The sequence below is a fragment of the Chanodichthys erythropterus genome, chromosome 2 (assembly GCF_024489055.1).
Source record: "Chanodichthys erythropterus isolate Z2021 chromosome 2, ASM2448905v1, whole genome shotgun sequence".
NCBI classification, from domain to species: domain Eukaryota; kingdom Metazoa; phylum Chordata; class Actinopteri; order Cypriniformes; family Xenocyprididae; genus Chanodichthys; species Chanodichthys erythropterus.
Genome location: NC_090222.1, coordinates 40,749,989 through 40,767,445, shown reverse-complemented (window position 1 = coordinate 40,767,445; position 17,457 = coordinate 40,749,989). Strand labels below are relative to the sequence as shown.

General features: G+C 37.8%; 1 protein-coding gene across 4 annotated transcripts; it reads left to right on the top strand.

The window, feature by feature from the left end:
- Window positions 1-520: 520 nt before the first annotated feature.
- On the top strand, window positions 521-16,981 carry LOC137001995 (CREB-regulated transcription coactivator 2). 4 transcript variants are annotated; one of them, XM_067361421.1, is made up of 14 exons: window positions 521-809; window positions 3,886-3,987; window positions 4,070-4,183; window positions 5,295-5,356; window positions 5,848-5,919; window positions 6,192-6,289; window positions 6,370-6,449; window positions 7,368-7,417; window positions 8,961-9,193; window positions 9,303-9,736; window positions 10,988-11,317; window positions 11,566-11,658; window positions 11,943-12,105; window positions 13,470-16,981. In XM_067361421.1, exons 1-14 carry the CDS (start codon window positions 633-635, stop codon window positions 13,670-13,672), a joined length of 2,211 nt encoding a protein of 736 aa, XP_067217522.1. In that variant the 5' UTR covers window positions 521-632; the 3' UTR covers window positions 13,673-16,981. The 4 variants fall into 4 exon arrangements, with proteins under 4 accessions (XP_067217522.1, XP_067217531.1, XP_067217513.1 ...); XM_067361430.1 differs by having other exon boundaries at window positions 8,961-9,220; window positions 11,054-11,317; XM_067361412.1 differs by having other exon boundaries at window positions 8,961-9,220.
- Window positions 16,982-17,457: the final 476 nt, after the last annotated feature.

The following is a 17,457-nucleotide window of genomic DNA, read 5'->3' as shown; positions in this document are numbered from 1 at the left end:
TATATATAAAAAAAGTATATTTCCTTATGCAGTCGCTCTGTAAAAGTTTAAATCGTTAGTAACTATTAATAGACCATTAAGGGTTAAGGCCTTTAGACAAAAACATAAAAGACCCGTCGCGTGACCCATATATTATATATATATATATGTTTTATTAACTTCCATTACTTTTCCAAGTCTGGAAATAATTTCATATAAAAAATTTTTTAGTAAGAAATAAAAATTAACAAAAATAAAAACAAAACGAAATAAAATAATTTAAAAAGAAAACAATCAAACTAAAACACTAAACTTAAATCATAAACATTTTCAAATTAAAATACATCCTTTAAGAATAAAAAAAAATCGAAATAAAATGCTTACTAAAACTTAAATCATATTTTTTTTAATAAAAACATACTAAAACTTCGTCTAATTAAATAATAAAAATGTAAAAATAAAATAATTCAAAAATGAAATTAAAACGCTATTTTCAGCACTGGTTGTGTGTGTGAGCTGGAATGTTGAGTGCGCGCGCGCGTGCACGTGTAAGTCTCGCTCGTGCCCCTAGAGGCTCGTCTGTGTCTCCGTCAGTCAGTGTGTGTCTGTCGGTTCTTCGGGTCTGTATGTGAGTTCGAGGTTCGATCATCATCATGTCCTCCGCGGGATCATGCGGACCGGCACCGGGACCGAATCACGGCGGTTCTTGTCCCGCTCCCGGCACGACAAACCCGCGAAAGTTCAGCGAGAAGATCGCGCTGCACACGCAGAGGCAGGCGGAGGAGACGGCGGCGTTCCAGCAGGTCATGATGGACCTCACCTCCACCCGGGTAACGACACTCACACACACCGGCCCGCGGTCCGAGCTCCCGCCGAAAACCGTCAAATCCGTGTTTTTCTCTCGCCTCGTGAGCGCGCTCGGCGGCTGGAGGGAGCGCGCGCGAGCAGGTAGTAGCACGCTAGCTAACGGAAGCTAATGATAATAACGCTGTTATCGCGAAAACGGAGTAAATGAAACACGCCAGAGAGACTTTAATGACGCGTCAGTGTTAGTGGAGCTGCTCTGAGAGAAAACGACTGTAAAAGCGCGTTAAATGCGCGCGTGAGTTTGATGAGACTGACAGACAGGAAGCGGTTAGCAGATTAGCATGAGCTCTCTCTGACACACACACACACACACACGATTATTAATCTCAGTGTCTGAAACATTACATGTGAATTCAGCTGCTTTACAGTCTGAGGTTTGATTCACTTCATCTGACACGTGAGTGTGTGTGTGTGTGTGTGTGTATGTATGAGGTGAGTGTGTATGAGAGAGAGGGAGAGAGTGTGTGTGTGTGTGTGTGTGTGTGTGTGTCAGATTGATAGCCCAGTAATGTCAGAGCTGGTTTAGACGGTCACCTGACCTTGACCAGCATCAGATGATCTTTACTCTGAATTAATGACATGCAGGTAATCAATGACATATTTTTTGTTTACTATTATTTTGTATTTATTTCAATTTTGCATTTAATATATTTTTTTAGTAAGTTTTATTTTAATTTTAAATTATTTTAATTTGACATTTATAATTTAAGTCTCAGTAAGTGTTTTTTACGATTTGTTTTAATTTTACATTTTTGTTGATTAAGTTTGTGCTTTTTATTTTGTTTTTAGTTTTAAATTATATATTTTTATTTAGCATTTTATGATGCATTTTCTGATTTTATTTAAATTGTTTGTTTTAATTTTACATGTTAATAATTTAAGTATTAGTGTTTATTATTTTTTTAATTATTTATTTTTATTTTACATGTTTAGAATTTAAATATTAGTGTTTATTATTTTTATTTTTTATTTTACACGTTTATAATTTAAGTATTAGTGTTTATTTTTTAAAAATGTTTTACTTTAATTTTACATGTTTATAATTTAAGTATTAGTAAGTGTTTATTATTTTTATTTTTTATTTTACACGTTTATAATTTAAGTATTAGTGTTTATTTTTTAAAAATGTTTTACTTTAATTTTACATGTTTATAATTTAAGTATTAGTAAGTGTTTATTATTTTTATTTTATTTTACATGTTTATAATTCAAATATTAGTGTTTTTTATATATTAATTTTACGTTTATAATTTAAGTATTAGTATTTCATTTATTTAGATTTTTATTTGTAAACAATTTTTTTGTTTTAAAATTTATTTTTTTTAATTCTAAATGATTTATTTTAATCTTGTATTTTATGAGGTAATTATTAAATATTTAGTAAGAAATAAAAATAAACACTTCTTAAACACTAAAATAATTACATCATAAAATGCTAAATTAAAATAAATAATTTAAAATAAAAAACAATCAAACTAAAGCACTCACTCAAAAAAATAATAAAAATTATTGAATAACCTGCATGTCAGTTATTGAGATGATTGATCTGCACTGGTGAGGTCAAAGTGTAAAGGTCATCCAATGATCAGGGCTGGTGAAGGTCAAGGGTTGGAGCCCAGGTTTATTTTAAGATTATTCATTTTAATTTAGAGTGTTTTTATTATTTGTTTTAATTCATCAGCTGCCTGAGGTGGTGGATTCGTTCGATTCGTTTGTTATAGATGCAGACGTAGCGGGGTCTGATCATGTGATCCTCGTCGTCTGCTCCAGCGTGATGTTGAGCAGGTGTGCGGCACAAAGCGTCACTGTCCGTCTCTGAGGCACAATGACGCTCTTGTCATGTAGCGTGCGTGAGGGTGAAAGGTCACGGATCACGCTCGGATCTCCAGGTTCATCATCTCATCTGCGCTGATGTCCGGTGTGTGTGTGTGCGGTCGGATGTCGACACACACTTCTCTGCACGGGTCTCCTACAGAGCGTAATGGACGGGCAAACCGTGGTTAATCGTGATTAGGTTGACCTCTGACCCTGAAACGTGCTCTTTTGCTCATGTCCGGGTTATTATTATATGCAAACATCAGTTTGTGGTTGATTTCTAAACTGACGTTAACCCTTATTTAAGCAAAGCGTTATTAATCCAGTATTGCAGCGATTCCCCTTTGACCTGAAATTCTGAGAGAACAAGTTATTAATTCGATAATTTAATAACACATTCACTCGTTTACAGTTCTCTGATTATTGGTCACATGACAACAAATAAAATATCTTTTTTAGTGAATGGTTTATTTTATAATGTTTTTTTTATTTTAAAAAATTCTATTTATTTAGCATTTTTATGATTTCATTAATTTGATTTCATAAAGTGTTTTTATTTTGATTTTAAAAATATTTGTTTTAATTTGACATTTAATTATTTAATTAACTGTTAGTGTTTTATTTTTGATAAATTTTATTTCAAAATTATTTATTAAGTTTAATTTGACATTTTTATGATTTAATTTTTAGTAACTTATTTTGATTTGATTTTTTTTTAAATTATTCATTTTACATTTTCATTATTTCATGAATTTTCTGTTTGGTGTTTTTATTTTAAAATTATTTCAATTTGAATTTTTATGATTTAATTGTTCAGTAAATGTATTCTACATTTTTGCAATTTTCTGTTTTTTATTTTTTTATTATTTATTTTAGCTTTACATTCATGATTTAATTTTTTTATTTAGATTTTTTCTATTTTTATTTTGCATTATGATTTAGTTACTCTTGGTGAGTGTTTTTATTTTGAAATTATTCATTTTAATTTGACATTTTATGATTTAATTTTTTTTTTAGTTAGTCTTTTATTTAGATTTTTTTATTTTAAGCTGAATTATTGATTTTATTTCACATTTTTATGAATTAATTAATTATCGGTCAGAGTTAATAAGACTTCCTGTTCATTCGTCACACTGGAAATGGAAGGTCAAGTCGAGCACATTGCATTGTGGGATATCCCGCTGTGTGCAGGATTTAAACCTCTCGTCTTGTGCTTCTCTGCAGGTTCAGGCACAGAAGGTCCGATTGGCCAGAACCCAGGGCCCGTATTACGGCGGATCTCTGCCCAACGTCAACCAGATCGGCAGGAACGCCTCAGAGCTCCAGGTGCGTGTCATCAGGAGTCACATGTCTCATCAGCAGCTCATTACGGCTCATTTTAAACCTGCTGTGTGTGTGTGTCCCTCAGGGCTCGTTCCACTCTCCGCTGGATTCCAGTCGCTCCACACGGCATCATGGTCTAGTGGAGAGAGTGCACAGAGACCGGCGCTTCGTCTCTCCCAGCAGACCCTACAGGAGACAAGTATCCTTCACCTTCTGATGAAAACAAATCATCGATGGAACAAAACAAGGAAGAATAAGCAAAATTATTAATCACATAATAAACATAGGGGTTAATATAATGAGGAATCGATGAGAGTCACAGAGTATCCGCAGGGCATTAAAAAGCTTTAAAAGTCATTAAAAGGATTTTGCCATTTTAAATGGCATTAAAAAGCATTACATTTTATTCCTACAGGCATTACATTTTTTTTAGATAGTTTTGAAGAAAAAAAATACGACCAGTTTATATTGAATATAGACTTTTTAACTAATAAAACTGATTTGCTGTCGCAAAACTTGTACAGAATCCAAATCTTTAACAGTGTAAATAAGTCAGAATGCATGAAATATCATTACACCCCCCCTTTAATGAATCAGCCATTGGAATGAATCGTTTGAATGAATGACTCACTTATTAAGACGGTGACCTGACGCCACCTACTGGTGTACCTAATGGAGTGTCATTTCCCCCAAACATTTCTTACAATCCCATAACATTATTTAATGCAGGTGTATTTGTTTTTTTAATTGCAAATGATTTAATTTGATTGATAACAGCCCTTAGTGTCTTATTCCAATTAAATTTATTGATCGAATTTAAGAATTTAAAATGAAAGATGAATTGTATTTTTTGTTTTGGACAAGAAATTGTTTTACTCGTACAAGTGTATGACGAGGCTTAAAGTCGAGCCCTGTGAAGTCTCAATGGGCCGCGTTTCAATCATTTCTTCATTGTGTCTGACAACAAAAACAGAAAAATATACAGATGAAGCAATTTTATTGGGAATTTGGCTGTATTAAAATATATTATATGAGCAGAAAGGGTAGCAGCAGAGAAGCAAACAAATTGCAGCATGACATTATATATATATATGGCATTAAAAATTTAAAAATTGGCATTAAAATGCATTAAATTAGATTTGATGAAACCTTCATACCGATCTTTCAGAACTATACTTGCCTTGATTTTCACTACTAAACCCGGAGTATCTCTGTGCTGAACCTCACAAATGTGTTACACGTGTATTATGTGAGTAGCATGATTATGCAGATGTGTAGATGCTGTTGGTGTCCTTGACCTCTGACCCCAGATGGACAACTCTCACAGCAGCTCTGCGTATCTGTCTCCGCCCCCTGACCCCAGCTGGAGAAGGTAATTGGTTCATGAGGTGCTGCTTTCCATGAGGAGGCTGTGAGATCGAAACATATAACCAAATAACATGGAGTGTGTGTGTGTGTGTGTGTGTGTGTGTGTGTGACGGCTCTCCTGCATCTTCTCCTCTGTTCTCCTCCTGTCCGTGTCTCTCAGGAGATGCTCTTCTGTAGTTTGGTCTTTTCTCTTTGTTCTGGTCAGATGATTCTGATCTTAATGGGAGGTTCATTATTCTGATCGATCAGAAACATCTGAACTCTTTAACACACACACACACACTAATATACTGAAGGTAATTCAGCTCTAGGTGTATTTGCGCGGGTCAGTAGTGTCCGTGTTTAACCTCTCGTGATGACCCGACACTCACGTCCTGCTCTGCTCTTCCTTCTCTAAATCCTTCCTTCGCTCTTCTGGTTCTTTCGCAAACCTGCACGTCTCTTTATTTCACTCTCGGTTCTGGAAGTAACGGGCGTTTTTTGTCAATCACGAAGGAACTGGAACAGTAACTTTCCATCGGACAAGAGCCAGATCTTCCATCAGCTGCCCACCGCCGCGCTCAACAGGTGACCGTCTCTCTCTACAGCTCAGAAACACTTGAAGAGAATGACTTTTGGTTCTTGAACATCTGCATTCTTCTGCAGATCAGTCCAGTTCTTACACACTCAAACTGATCAAATTTAAGATCGTAAAATATCTTGAAAGGCCTTAATTATCATTTCATTTGAGGATTGAAAAGCAGGAACTGTGACACAAGCCATCAGCGGGATCAGTAAATCCCACACTTTTGACCGTGTTTTGATGTGGATTTGACCCGTGTGGTTTTGTGTGTCTGCAGAACGAACTCTGATTCGGCGCTTCACACCAGTGTGATGAATCCTCCGGCCGGAGACCCGTTCGCCGGACTCTCTCTCGCGGCGCAGGGCAGACGGGCCGGTCAGTGGCTTTGAAACGCATCACATGTGACCATCATGTGTTTGAGTCGGTACTGATCGCTTCTGTTCCTCCTCCTGCAGTGTTCTCGTATCAGGTTCCTCCCATCGAGGAGAACGGCCCGGATGACGGACGCCTGCTCAAACCCTGGGACTCCAGAAAGGTGTGTGTGTGTGTGATCAAATGACGTCACAAAGACAGTAAAAAGTACTGAATATTGCCTTAATGCAAGCGTAGCTCGGTGTGAAACCTGTTTTGCTCCAGCATGTCACTTTCTTATAAAATATGACGTGCGTTTCGAAGCACTTTTGCTCTTAGTCTGCATTTGTAAAATAAACAAGACTTGTGTTATTCCTCAGTGGACAGGCGCTAATGCACTCTATTTTGTGATTAAAGCTTATTTATTTATTTATAAACTTGTGTTTGTCTGTTTTTAAGATTAAATGAGATTTTCCACTCCTGTGCAGATTGATAAAAACGTTTGACATCTGACTGCTTTAGTTATTTTGATGAGTGCATTAATCCTGATTAGGGATGTAATCGCGATTAATCGTTTGCAAAATAAAAGTCTGTGTTTACGTAATATATGTGTGCTGTGTATAATAATTATGTATATATAAATACACACACATACATGTATAAATTTGAGAAATATTGCATGTTTAAATAAATATATATCTTTATATATATTTTATATTACATATAAATTTTGTATATATAAATCTAGCATTTTTCTTTTAATATATACATGTATGTGTCTGTATTTATATACATCATTTTTTTACACAGAACACACACATATATTCCGTAAACACAGACTTTTATTTTGCAAACGATTAATTGTGATTAATCGTTGCACATCCCTAATCCTGATGCATATATATCTTCATTCTTTTGTGAAACTGTGATAGAAAGTTTTTATTGATATTTTTGAACTCGGCATCATCAAATTAGGCAATTTTAGGCCTTTTTTGCACATCAGCAGAAATGTTTGTTCAGGATGCAGAGCTGTGTAGATAAACGTGTGTGTGTGTGTGTGTGTGTGTGTGTGTGTTTGACTCGTGTCTCGTCTTCTCTTCAGCTGCCGCTGCTCTCTTCACGACCAAAGTCCTGTGAGGTGCCTGGAATCACGTGAGTTCAACTGGCCAATCACACGCCTCCACACACGATCAGTCAGTCATTCACCTATCTCTTCCTGTGTGTGTGTGTGTGTGTGTGTTCATCTGTTACTCTGACTAACCTCAGCACTGCTGACGAACTCAAATGAAAATTAGTGACTGAAAATTGTGGGTCAAAAACCAAAAGTAATCACCTATAAATTTATATATATATACTTCAGTTTGTGTAACTTAATAAATGAGCTCCAGTGCCTTTACATCTTTACATTTAAAATATTGTTCAAATTCACAGCTGTGTAGATTTAAAGGGTTTGTTCACCCAAAAATTAAAACACCCGTAAGACCTTCAGAACACACATTAAGATATTTTTGATGAAATCCAAGAGGTTTTTTTTTTTATCCTCTATTTAAATGAAATTACCACATTCAATGTCCAGAAAAGTTGTAAAAACAAGGTCCAGAAAGGCACTAAAGACATCATTAAAACAGTCATGTGACTGCAGTGGTTCAACCTTAATGTTATGAAGAGACGAGAATACTTTCTGTGCGCAAAAACAAAACAAAAATAACCACTTTATTCAACAAAATTGTCTCTTCCCTGTTATTCTGCTATGCTTTTTTTGTTGCAGCTCTTCCAGGTTCTACATCTGAATGGTGGCTCAGTATTGGCCGATGCCTTGGTCACATGATCAGCACGACACATGCATGTGACGCTGATGCAGGAGCCGGCCAATAATGAGTCGCCGTTCTGATGGCGAACCTGGAAGTGCTGGACGTAAACAACGTAAGATAATGACAGGGAAGAGAAGAGATTGTTGAATAAATTCGTTATTTTTGTTTTGTTTTTGCGCACAGAAAGTATTCTCGTCTCTTCATAACATTAAGGTTGAACCACTGCAGTCACATGACTGTTTTAACGATGTCTTTAGTACCGTTCTGGACCTTGAAAGTGTTGATTATAGATATTGAGTCTCTTGGATTTCATCAAAAATTTCTTAATTTGTGTTCTGAAGATGAACGAAGGTCTTATGGATGTAATTAATGACAGAAATGTAATTAGCCTAATCTGTATAATTACGCATGTGTCAGTGCAGATCAATATAATGATATTCGTCAAGATTTCCAGTCTATTTTTCTTTCAAAAACACTGAAGCTTTGTTATTTTTAGCTGTTGTCAGCCGTAATTTCTCTGCACTCCTGCACAGTTATAACTCACACACACTTGGTTAAAGTGGTTATTGGCAGGTTGTATTTCCTGTCCGGAGGGGTTTTTCTGCTCTTTCACCGCAGTGCTGCTGGTGTGTGTCAGTCTTTCACTCGTACTTTTAGAACATATCAACATTCAGCATCTGATGTCACATTATAATCTACAGCAGATGAACTATAGAACCAATGAAATCCATCGCAGTCGATGCACAAGTGATATTTATTATCAGACGGTTGTTCAGAATTGCAGTCTGATTAGAATGAAAGCAATCTGGATTTGTGTGTTCAGGATGATCTACTCCCTGATTCAAAGATCAGAATCTGATCCGCTGCTGTGTTTGTGTTTGTAGTGTCTTTCCCTCTCCGGACCAGCCGGGCGGCGCTTCTCACGGCGCATCAGTGTTAAATACGGGCGGCTCTCTGCCGGATCTGTCCAGCCTGCACTTCCCGTCTCCGCTGCCCACGCCGCTGGACCCCGAGGAGCCCGGATACCCGTCGCTCAGCGGCGGCAGCAGCACGGGGAACCTGACCTGCACCCTCACCCAGCTGGGCATCAACAGCTCCAGCGCCTTCCACTCGACCGGTGTGTGTTACTGTATCACTGCCAAATGTAACTATACACAGCCAATTCAGAAAAAGCATCTCTAATCCGGATTTAAATGTCGTTCATTTCAACGATCGTGTTTCTGCAGGTCTGCTGCCGTCTCTGCAGGGCACGCTGAGTAACCCCTCCCTCCAGTCGTCGCTGAGCAACCCCAACATCCAATCGTCTCTCAGCAGTCACTCGTTCACCAACTCGCTGAGCTCCGCCTCCCTGCACTCGTCCCTGAGCAACCCCTCCCTCCAGTCTTCGTTAAGCTCCTCCCCCTCTCTGAGGTCATCGCTCAGCAGCCAGTCGTTGCAGTCCTCCCTCAGTAACTCCTCCCTCCAGTCGGCAGCCAGTAATCCCAGTTACGGCGGCTCGGGCTCCTTCGCTCCGCACACACCTGGACAGGCGCAGCCGCAGCTGAGCACTTCCCCCCGCAGACGAGCACAGCTGTCCCCCCTGATCCTGCCCTCGGACACACGCCGACATCACCCCAAACAGTTCTCGCCCACATCCTGCTCCCTCAGCTCCATCACACAGGTAAACACACACACACACACACAATAAAACAATATACAAAATGTGTAAAGTTCTCTTTCTTATATGTCAGGGTTATTAAACTTCATATTAAGAAGAACACTTCTTAAAATCTTTAGCAATTACTGTGATATTAATTAGAGCTGCACGATTAATCGTATTTTAATCGCAATTTAAAAGACATCTGCTTCTCTCGATTGATTAAAAAAAATCGTCACGTTATTGGCCCGCTCTTTATTTATCCTGAATACGTGTTTTTCTCTGGGATATGCTTGAGGTTGCCAGATGCTTAAATCCCCCAAATAGAGCGTTTCCCTTGTGCGGTCTTCGTTTGGGAAGCACACTCAGGGTCTCCACAGACCCCAGGCAACAAAATGTAATTTTGTAACAAAATTCTTCTTTTTTTTTTTTTTTTTTTTAAATGTAATTTTACTGTTTATTAATGTTTTTACTCCACATTTGTGCAGTTTTTGGAGGATTTATCATATTTTTTTAATTTATATAAATAAATTAAAAAATATTTTTTTAAATAGGTTTTTATTCAAAAGCAACTTTTTATGTCAAACTCACTTTATAAAGACCCACATTTCTAACTTTCATTCATGGGGATCACATGGATAATTTGACATGGTTTAGTGTGAGATTTTTGTCCATCTTTTGGAAAATTTTGTCAAAGTTTAGCATTTTTTTGTACTGAAAAAAATAAGTTTTTCAAAAATGTTGATTTTGAGGATGAATTTTGTTCATTTTCTAAGCATGGTCTCATAATGTAAAAATATTGAATTTTTTTTTTTTTTCAGTACAAAACAAATGCTAAACTTTGACAAAAAGTAGCTTTTATTGTTATAATTGTGATGTCATAATATTTAGATATGAATCGATTGAAAAATACTTGTGAAAAGAGTCTCTCAGTCAGTCAAACAGCAAATAGTGGAGCTCTGCTGCCATCTGCTGGATAAAGTGATCATTTCTCACTTTTAAAACTGCATTTTCCAAAAGATGGGTGAAAATCTCACACTAAACCATGTCAAATTATCCATGTGATCCCCATGAATGAAAGTTACAAATGTGGGTCTTTAAGTGAATTTGACACAAAAAGCTGTTTTTGTATAAAAACCTACACAACAAAATACTTATTTATTTATATCAATTTAAAAGATATCACAAATCCTCCAAAAACTGCACAAATGTGGAGTAAAAACATACCATCACATGTCTAGTGTAAACATGAGTCGTGACGTGTGTCTCTGTCAGGGTGTGGCTCTCGACACCAGTAAGCTGCAGATGGATCAGAGGTTATCTCAGTATTCTTTCGGGCAGCAGGTTCAGAAAGGTCCCGTTCCTGCGCAGACGGGCGTCCACACGCATCGCCCGTCATCACAGACTGCGCAGCTTCACCAACACAACATGCAAAACCTGCACAAGACGCAGAACTTCCAGATGCAGCGGCCCAATCAGAACCAGAACCCTGGGAGTTACGGGTCTGTAGACGCATCGCAGCCGGACTCGCAGACGGAGCAGCAGACGGGTCAGAACCGGCCACTCCCTGCTCTCCAGCAGATCAGCGAACTGGACCTGTACAACGTGAGTGACAGAAGTGCGGTGATGATGTCATATTTACAGGATGCTACTATGGAATCGGCATTGCAGTGTTTATTATAAATGATGACATCATTTCACTCAGTTGTATGTCACAATACAGAAAGTTTCACACCGAATTGTTTAGTTTGCTCCAGTGCCATAATTCAGTTCTGGTTACAGGAAGTGAACACTAACATAACACTGATGATACTTTCCATTATTAATGGATGAGTGTCTCTGCTGTCACTCAGGACACCATGTTCCTGAACTCTCTTCTGGACGAGCCGTACCTGGACCTGCAGTTATCCAGCCGTCAGAACCAGAACCTGAGTCTGAGCCAGCAGGTGAGACACACACACACACACACACACACACACACAAGTCAAGTCACCTTTATTTATATAGCGCTTTTTACAATGCAGATTGTGTCAAAGCAGCTTTACAGTGATAACTGGTACATAATTTGGCTGCACAGCAGCTCTTAAATAATAGTGTCAATGCAGGCAGATCAAAGCACTGTTGAATAAATGTCAATAATACTATTGAATATCAAGTGTCAACACACACACTGACTCACGGCTGGAGGCGTTTCATCGTTTTAACCCCGTCCCGTTCGTGTCATCTGTAGTTCGGTCTGGACTCTCATGACCTGGGCTCTGGTTCAGTGAAGGCTCACGGTCAGCAGGGGGCGCTGGAGCTGCTGGAGTCCTCAGAGCAACAGATGGTCTCTCACAACCAGTCTCAGACGTACTCAGACGGGCGGCACACGGTGCCCAACATCATCCTGACGGGTGAGAGATTGGATTATCTGTGTTTCTTCTCGTTTTTGATCAGCTGATAATGATGATGATAAAACTCATTTTTAATTATTTGTCAGGAGCTCTGATAAGCATGACACAATACTGTAGGTTGGTTAATAAGCAAATAAATAAGCACAAAAAAATCAGGTTGATAGATTAATGAATAATAAATAATAAATTATATATAGTATTACTAAATAAATAAATTACTAAATAAAAATATAAAAAAATTTAAATGAAAAAAAAAAGAAAAATTGCTATTGTAAAAATTAGTATTTGAGAAAAATTAATATAATAATAATAATAATAATAAATCGATTTTACATGACAATTGTAAATTTACAACACTAACATTTATCGCTGTTTTAATTTCTTCATGTTGAAATTTTAAGGTCCTGTTCCTGCGCAGACGGGCGTCCACACGCACCGCCCGTCATCACAGACTGCGCAGCTTCACCAACACAACATGCTAAACCCTTAAAGCTTCTTTGATTAATTATTTTGGTTTATTTTTAATTAACTACCCTAATTACCCTACTACAAAGATTAATGTCAAATTTATATTAATTACAACTCTACAATTACAACTTTTAATGATTAGCATTTATTGTCATTTTATTGTTTAGATTCAACGACTCACTCATAAAGACTTCACTTGATTCATTACTGGATGAATCAGTGTTTTTGAACAAATCTCTTGAATGATTCAACGACTCACTCATAAAGACTTCACTTGATTCATTACTGGATGAATCAGCGTTTTTGAACGAATCTCTTGAATGATTCAACGACTCACTCATAAAGACTTCACTTGATTCATTACTGGATGAATCAGTGTTTTTGAACAAATCTCTTGAATGATTCAACGACTCACTCATAAAGACTTCACTTGAATCATTACTGGATGAATCAGTGTTTTTGAACAAATCTCTTGAATGAATGATTCAATGACAAATGCATGTTTTTAACAGTCACTTGTCGCCGCCTACTGGTGTAACGATGTAACTCATAAAATGCTTATGTGACATGTCAAGTTACTTTCCAAAAGTTATTCTATTTTGATCATAGACATCAGAGTTTATATCCAAACTATAAGCTTTTATCCCAGAACTTCTGTGATAATATGAATCATTGTAAGACAGAAATAACGATACGGTGTGGTCTAAAAGACTGTTTGTGAAGTAGTTTCATACTGTACATCACAACGGCTCTCTCTGGCGCTCTCAGAATGTTCTGATGAGATTTTGTCAAAGGTTTAATAGACGGGCGAATCGTTCAGGAATGAGATCGCGATCTTTTAACGATTAATCGAGTGATCTTCAGCTGACCGTGTCTCATGTTTGCATGTGTCTCAGGAGATTCTCCATCAGGACTGTCCAAGGAGATCACGCACGCCCTGTCGGGTGTGCCAGGGTTTGAGATGGACCCGTTCTCCTCCGACGACTCGCTCCGGATGGACCCGCTGGCGCTGGAGGGTCTGGGCATGCTGACGGACGGAGACCTGATGCTGGCCGACCCGGCGGTGGAGGACTCCTTCCGCTCGGACCACCTCAAGTGACCAGCGGGTTTGTGAATGTCCCACGGACGACCGCGGACGTCAGCGCGCATGTGGCACTTTGGGTCGAGCGCCGGCAGGTTTCGTAACTTGCGCTTGAACTGTGAGCTTCTGCCCTTTAACTCTCTGCACTTCTCAGACGATCAAACCCGCACGCTCCTGTTACAGACATCACAGCCGTGCCTCCGCCCAAACGCCAGTCCCAGCATGCACTGGACCACACCAGGTTAATTCACACATGCACTTAAAGCTAAAGTGTGTCATTGTTGTGTTCAGATGTTCCTGAAGAGGGAAACACTGTGACTCTGACTCTGCCAATCATGTGAGTCAGGGGGCGGGACTATCTGACTGACTGACCAATGACAGACAAGGGGCGTGTCTGTCTGGAAACACGGAGTGGCTGTGTTCAGAATGGAATACTATCATCCTGCAGCATATACCGTGCTCTATTGTATCCCATGATGCAGTTGTGCTGGGTAGTATCTGATTTCATGTAATCTGGATTATGAAATCAGATTCCAAAAACTAAATACTTGTAGTCTAATTACATTACGCTTTAAAATACTCACAATCAGACTACTTTATTGATCACATGATTGCTTAATATTCACAAAATGGCAGTAAATTATTCCTAAATCTTTTTTTATCTTTTAAAATAACCCCCTATTGCTTGTATATGTTCAAAAGTTTTGTGGAGTTGCACACAGAGACCGGCCACTAGTCAGGTGACTATAATTGTTTATTAATGTGCAGTATTCTGTTCTGAACACAGCCACACGTCTCCTTAAACGCATGAAATCAGATGTTGTTTGTCCCAGCATTCAGTGTGGTCAGCAGTTCTGGGCTTGATGATCCTCTCTGTAGATGAAATCATTCAGTGCATTCACATCACATGTGCTGAACAACTGAGAGCGGAAAAGACCAAATATATCTGCATACGTGTGTAACGTCCGCTTGTGTGAGTGTGTGTGTGTGTGTGTGTGAGAGTGTGTGTTAGGGGTTGCGTCGACTTTAACGCTCTGCAATGACGCTTTAAGCATGACGTCGACTAGTCGCTGATCATGACCTATAGAGGGCGCTGCAGGATAAGAAATCTTCCACAATCATTTACGATCCGTATCCAACAGTTAATGAATCCTCATATGATTTTCAGGGTCTTTTTGACCTGCAAATGATGTTTGCTAAAAATTATATTTTGTCCAAATATCATGAGACTTTATCAACACTTTCAAAATCTACAAATAATAAAAAAAGGAAAATCTTTTTTTTATGTTAGTGTAAAAAAAGTGTTGCCAGAGACCCCAGGCAACAAAATGTTATTTTGTGTTTATTAATGTTTTCACTCCATATTTGAGCAGTTTTTGGAGGATTTGTGGTATTTTTAAAATGTATATAAATAAATAAATATATTTTAAATAGGTTTTATACAAAAACAGCTTTTTATGTTAAATTCACTTTATAAAGAGCCACATTTCTAACTTTCATTCATGGGGATCACATGGATAATTTGACATGGTTTAGTGTGAGATTTTTGTCCATCTTTTGGAAAATGCAGTTTTAAAAGTAAAAAATGATCACTTTATCCAGTAGATGGCAGCAGAGCTCCACTATTTGCTGTTTGACTGACTGAAAGACTCTTTTCACAAGTATTTTTCAATCGATTCATATTATCAAACCACAATTTCAAAAGTGGGTCTTTTATAAAGTGAATTTTACATAAAAAACTGTTTTTGTATAAAAACCTATTCAAAAAATATTTTTAAATTTATTTATATAAATTTAAACAAAATAAAAAATTCTCCAAAAACTGCACAGATGTGAAGTAAAAACATTAATAAACAGAGTGAAATTACATTTTGTTTAAAAAACAATATTATATTGTTACAAAATTACATTTTGTTGACCCCAAAGAGCCTGAGTGCAGCCCCCAAACGAAGACTGCACACGGGTTAATCAATTAATTCTCACGCAATCGCTCTCTCACTAATGCATTCATATAAATGAAGTGCTTATTTATCTGTATCTGATTCAGAACGAGCAGAAATCTGTGAGAAATATATATATATATATATATATATATAACACAAAGATGAAAGAACTGATAAAAATAATCTTATTTAGAGAAATAGGCTTGTGGGTAACACATTTTTGCTTTCAAAAACACGAAACGCAGGCAGTGGAATAGAGAAGAAACGCAAGGTCTCGAGACACGTTCTTGAAAAGTGAACTGATTTAAACTTATTTTTAGATGCTACAGTCATGCACACGTCCGTCGAGTGCGTTTACACAGAAAACAATGGAAAAGTAGCGCATTGGAATGGAAAAATGTGTGAACGGGCCCATATTTGATCATTAATCACATCATCATCAACTAGTCGACTTTATTCACAAAAGTCGTTCAACCCTGTGTGTGTGTGTGTGTGTGTGTGTGTGATCAGGTTTACCGCTCGTCTGCACTCTGTCCTGCCTGTATTTGCACGATTATTCTCCTGACACAAGGCCATATTCAGAGGAACACGTATTTTTATGTAATTAAATACTGCGCACTATGAGATTTATTTTTAAATAAAGTTGCTATAGATCTATACGCTCATAAATGTGTTTGTGTGTGGAAAAACAAACTTATACGTGGAGGAAGGATGATGTTTTCAGGAGAATCTCACAGATCCGGTTCACATCTCACCCCAAAACCAAAAGAAGGAAATTATAAATGATCTTTCGCAACCAGAAACAGTGGAGTCAGCTTTATTTCTACTGATTCAGATAAACGGGAACATCAGTGAGTTCACTTCGTTTCTCATGTGTGATCCGAGCGTCTGTGAGATTCAAGCGTTTGGATGTCTGATGATCCTCACTGACCATCTCTTGCCTTCTCTTCTGTAACGCTGCCTTTGTCTTTTGCGCGAGACCACAATGCATCTGGCCTCGAGTGTGTGTGTTTGCGGCGCTTCGGCGGGTGCGGTGTGTTTGTGGTGTTGGACTCAGCGCAGGACGCTGTGTTAGTCGAGCTTCAGCCGCAGAAATAACATGAGATCGATTAAACGCAGATTAAAGTGGAGGACCGGAGCGCTCGAGATGAACTCAGTCAGACTTCAGTCCTCCATGTTTTTATTTTCCACACAGTTGAGACATGTTTGAAATCTGAATATATATATATAATGTTACAGAGGCATGTGTGTGTGTGTGTGTGTGTGTGTGTGTGTGTGTGTGTGTGTGTGTGTGTGTGTGTGTGTGTGATGTCTGCACTGTCCAATCAGCTGTTGAGCAGCTCAGGTCTGATATATAAATATAAATATATATATATGAAAAGAACAGCATCCTGCATCTGTTTGTGCTTCAGCTCTCCATCTTCACCAGCTTCTGTCTGGGTCGAGTATGAAAAGAAACAAATATTCGCATTCTATTTTGAGATGTACTTTTACAAGTGTTGCTCTTCATTTGTTGTTATTTTGATAACCAGGGAAAGCAAGTGTGTTGTAAATAATGTCCTTAAAGCATAGGTGCTTCTAACGGAACGTTTTTAAGACTGTATCCTCACCGTATTTTACAGAAAAATAAAGGATTTAAGTGAATATGTGCGTCACATCATTTGTTTCTTGGGAAAAATGTGTGTTTTCTTTCACCAAATTATCAGCGACACACAGAAATGATGATGATGAAACATATTTTTCCTCATCTACCCTGAAATATTGCTCTAATCCTAACAGGCTTGGTCATTTAGTTGAAACCTGCGATGTTTATTAATTATTATATTTTAAATGATGATATTGTTTCCAATTTTAGTATTC

Excerpts from the sequence above, each read along its gene's own strand:
- LOC137001995 (XM_067361412.1), top strand. The coding sequence starts at position 633 with ATGTCCTCCGCGGGATCATGCGGACCGGCACCGGGACCGAATCACGGC. Across the intron at positions 810-3,885 it reads TGGACCTCACCTCCACCCGG|GTTCAGGCACAGAAGGTCCG; the intron begins GTAACGACACTC and ends GCTTCTCTGCAG. Across the intron at positions 5,357-5,847 it reads CCTGACCCCAGCTGGAGAAG|GAACTGGAACAGTAACTTTC; the intron begins GTAATTGGTTCA and ends TCAATCACGAAG.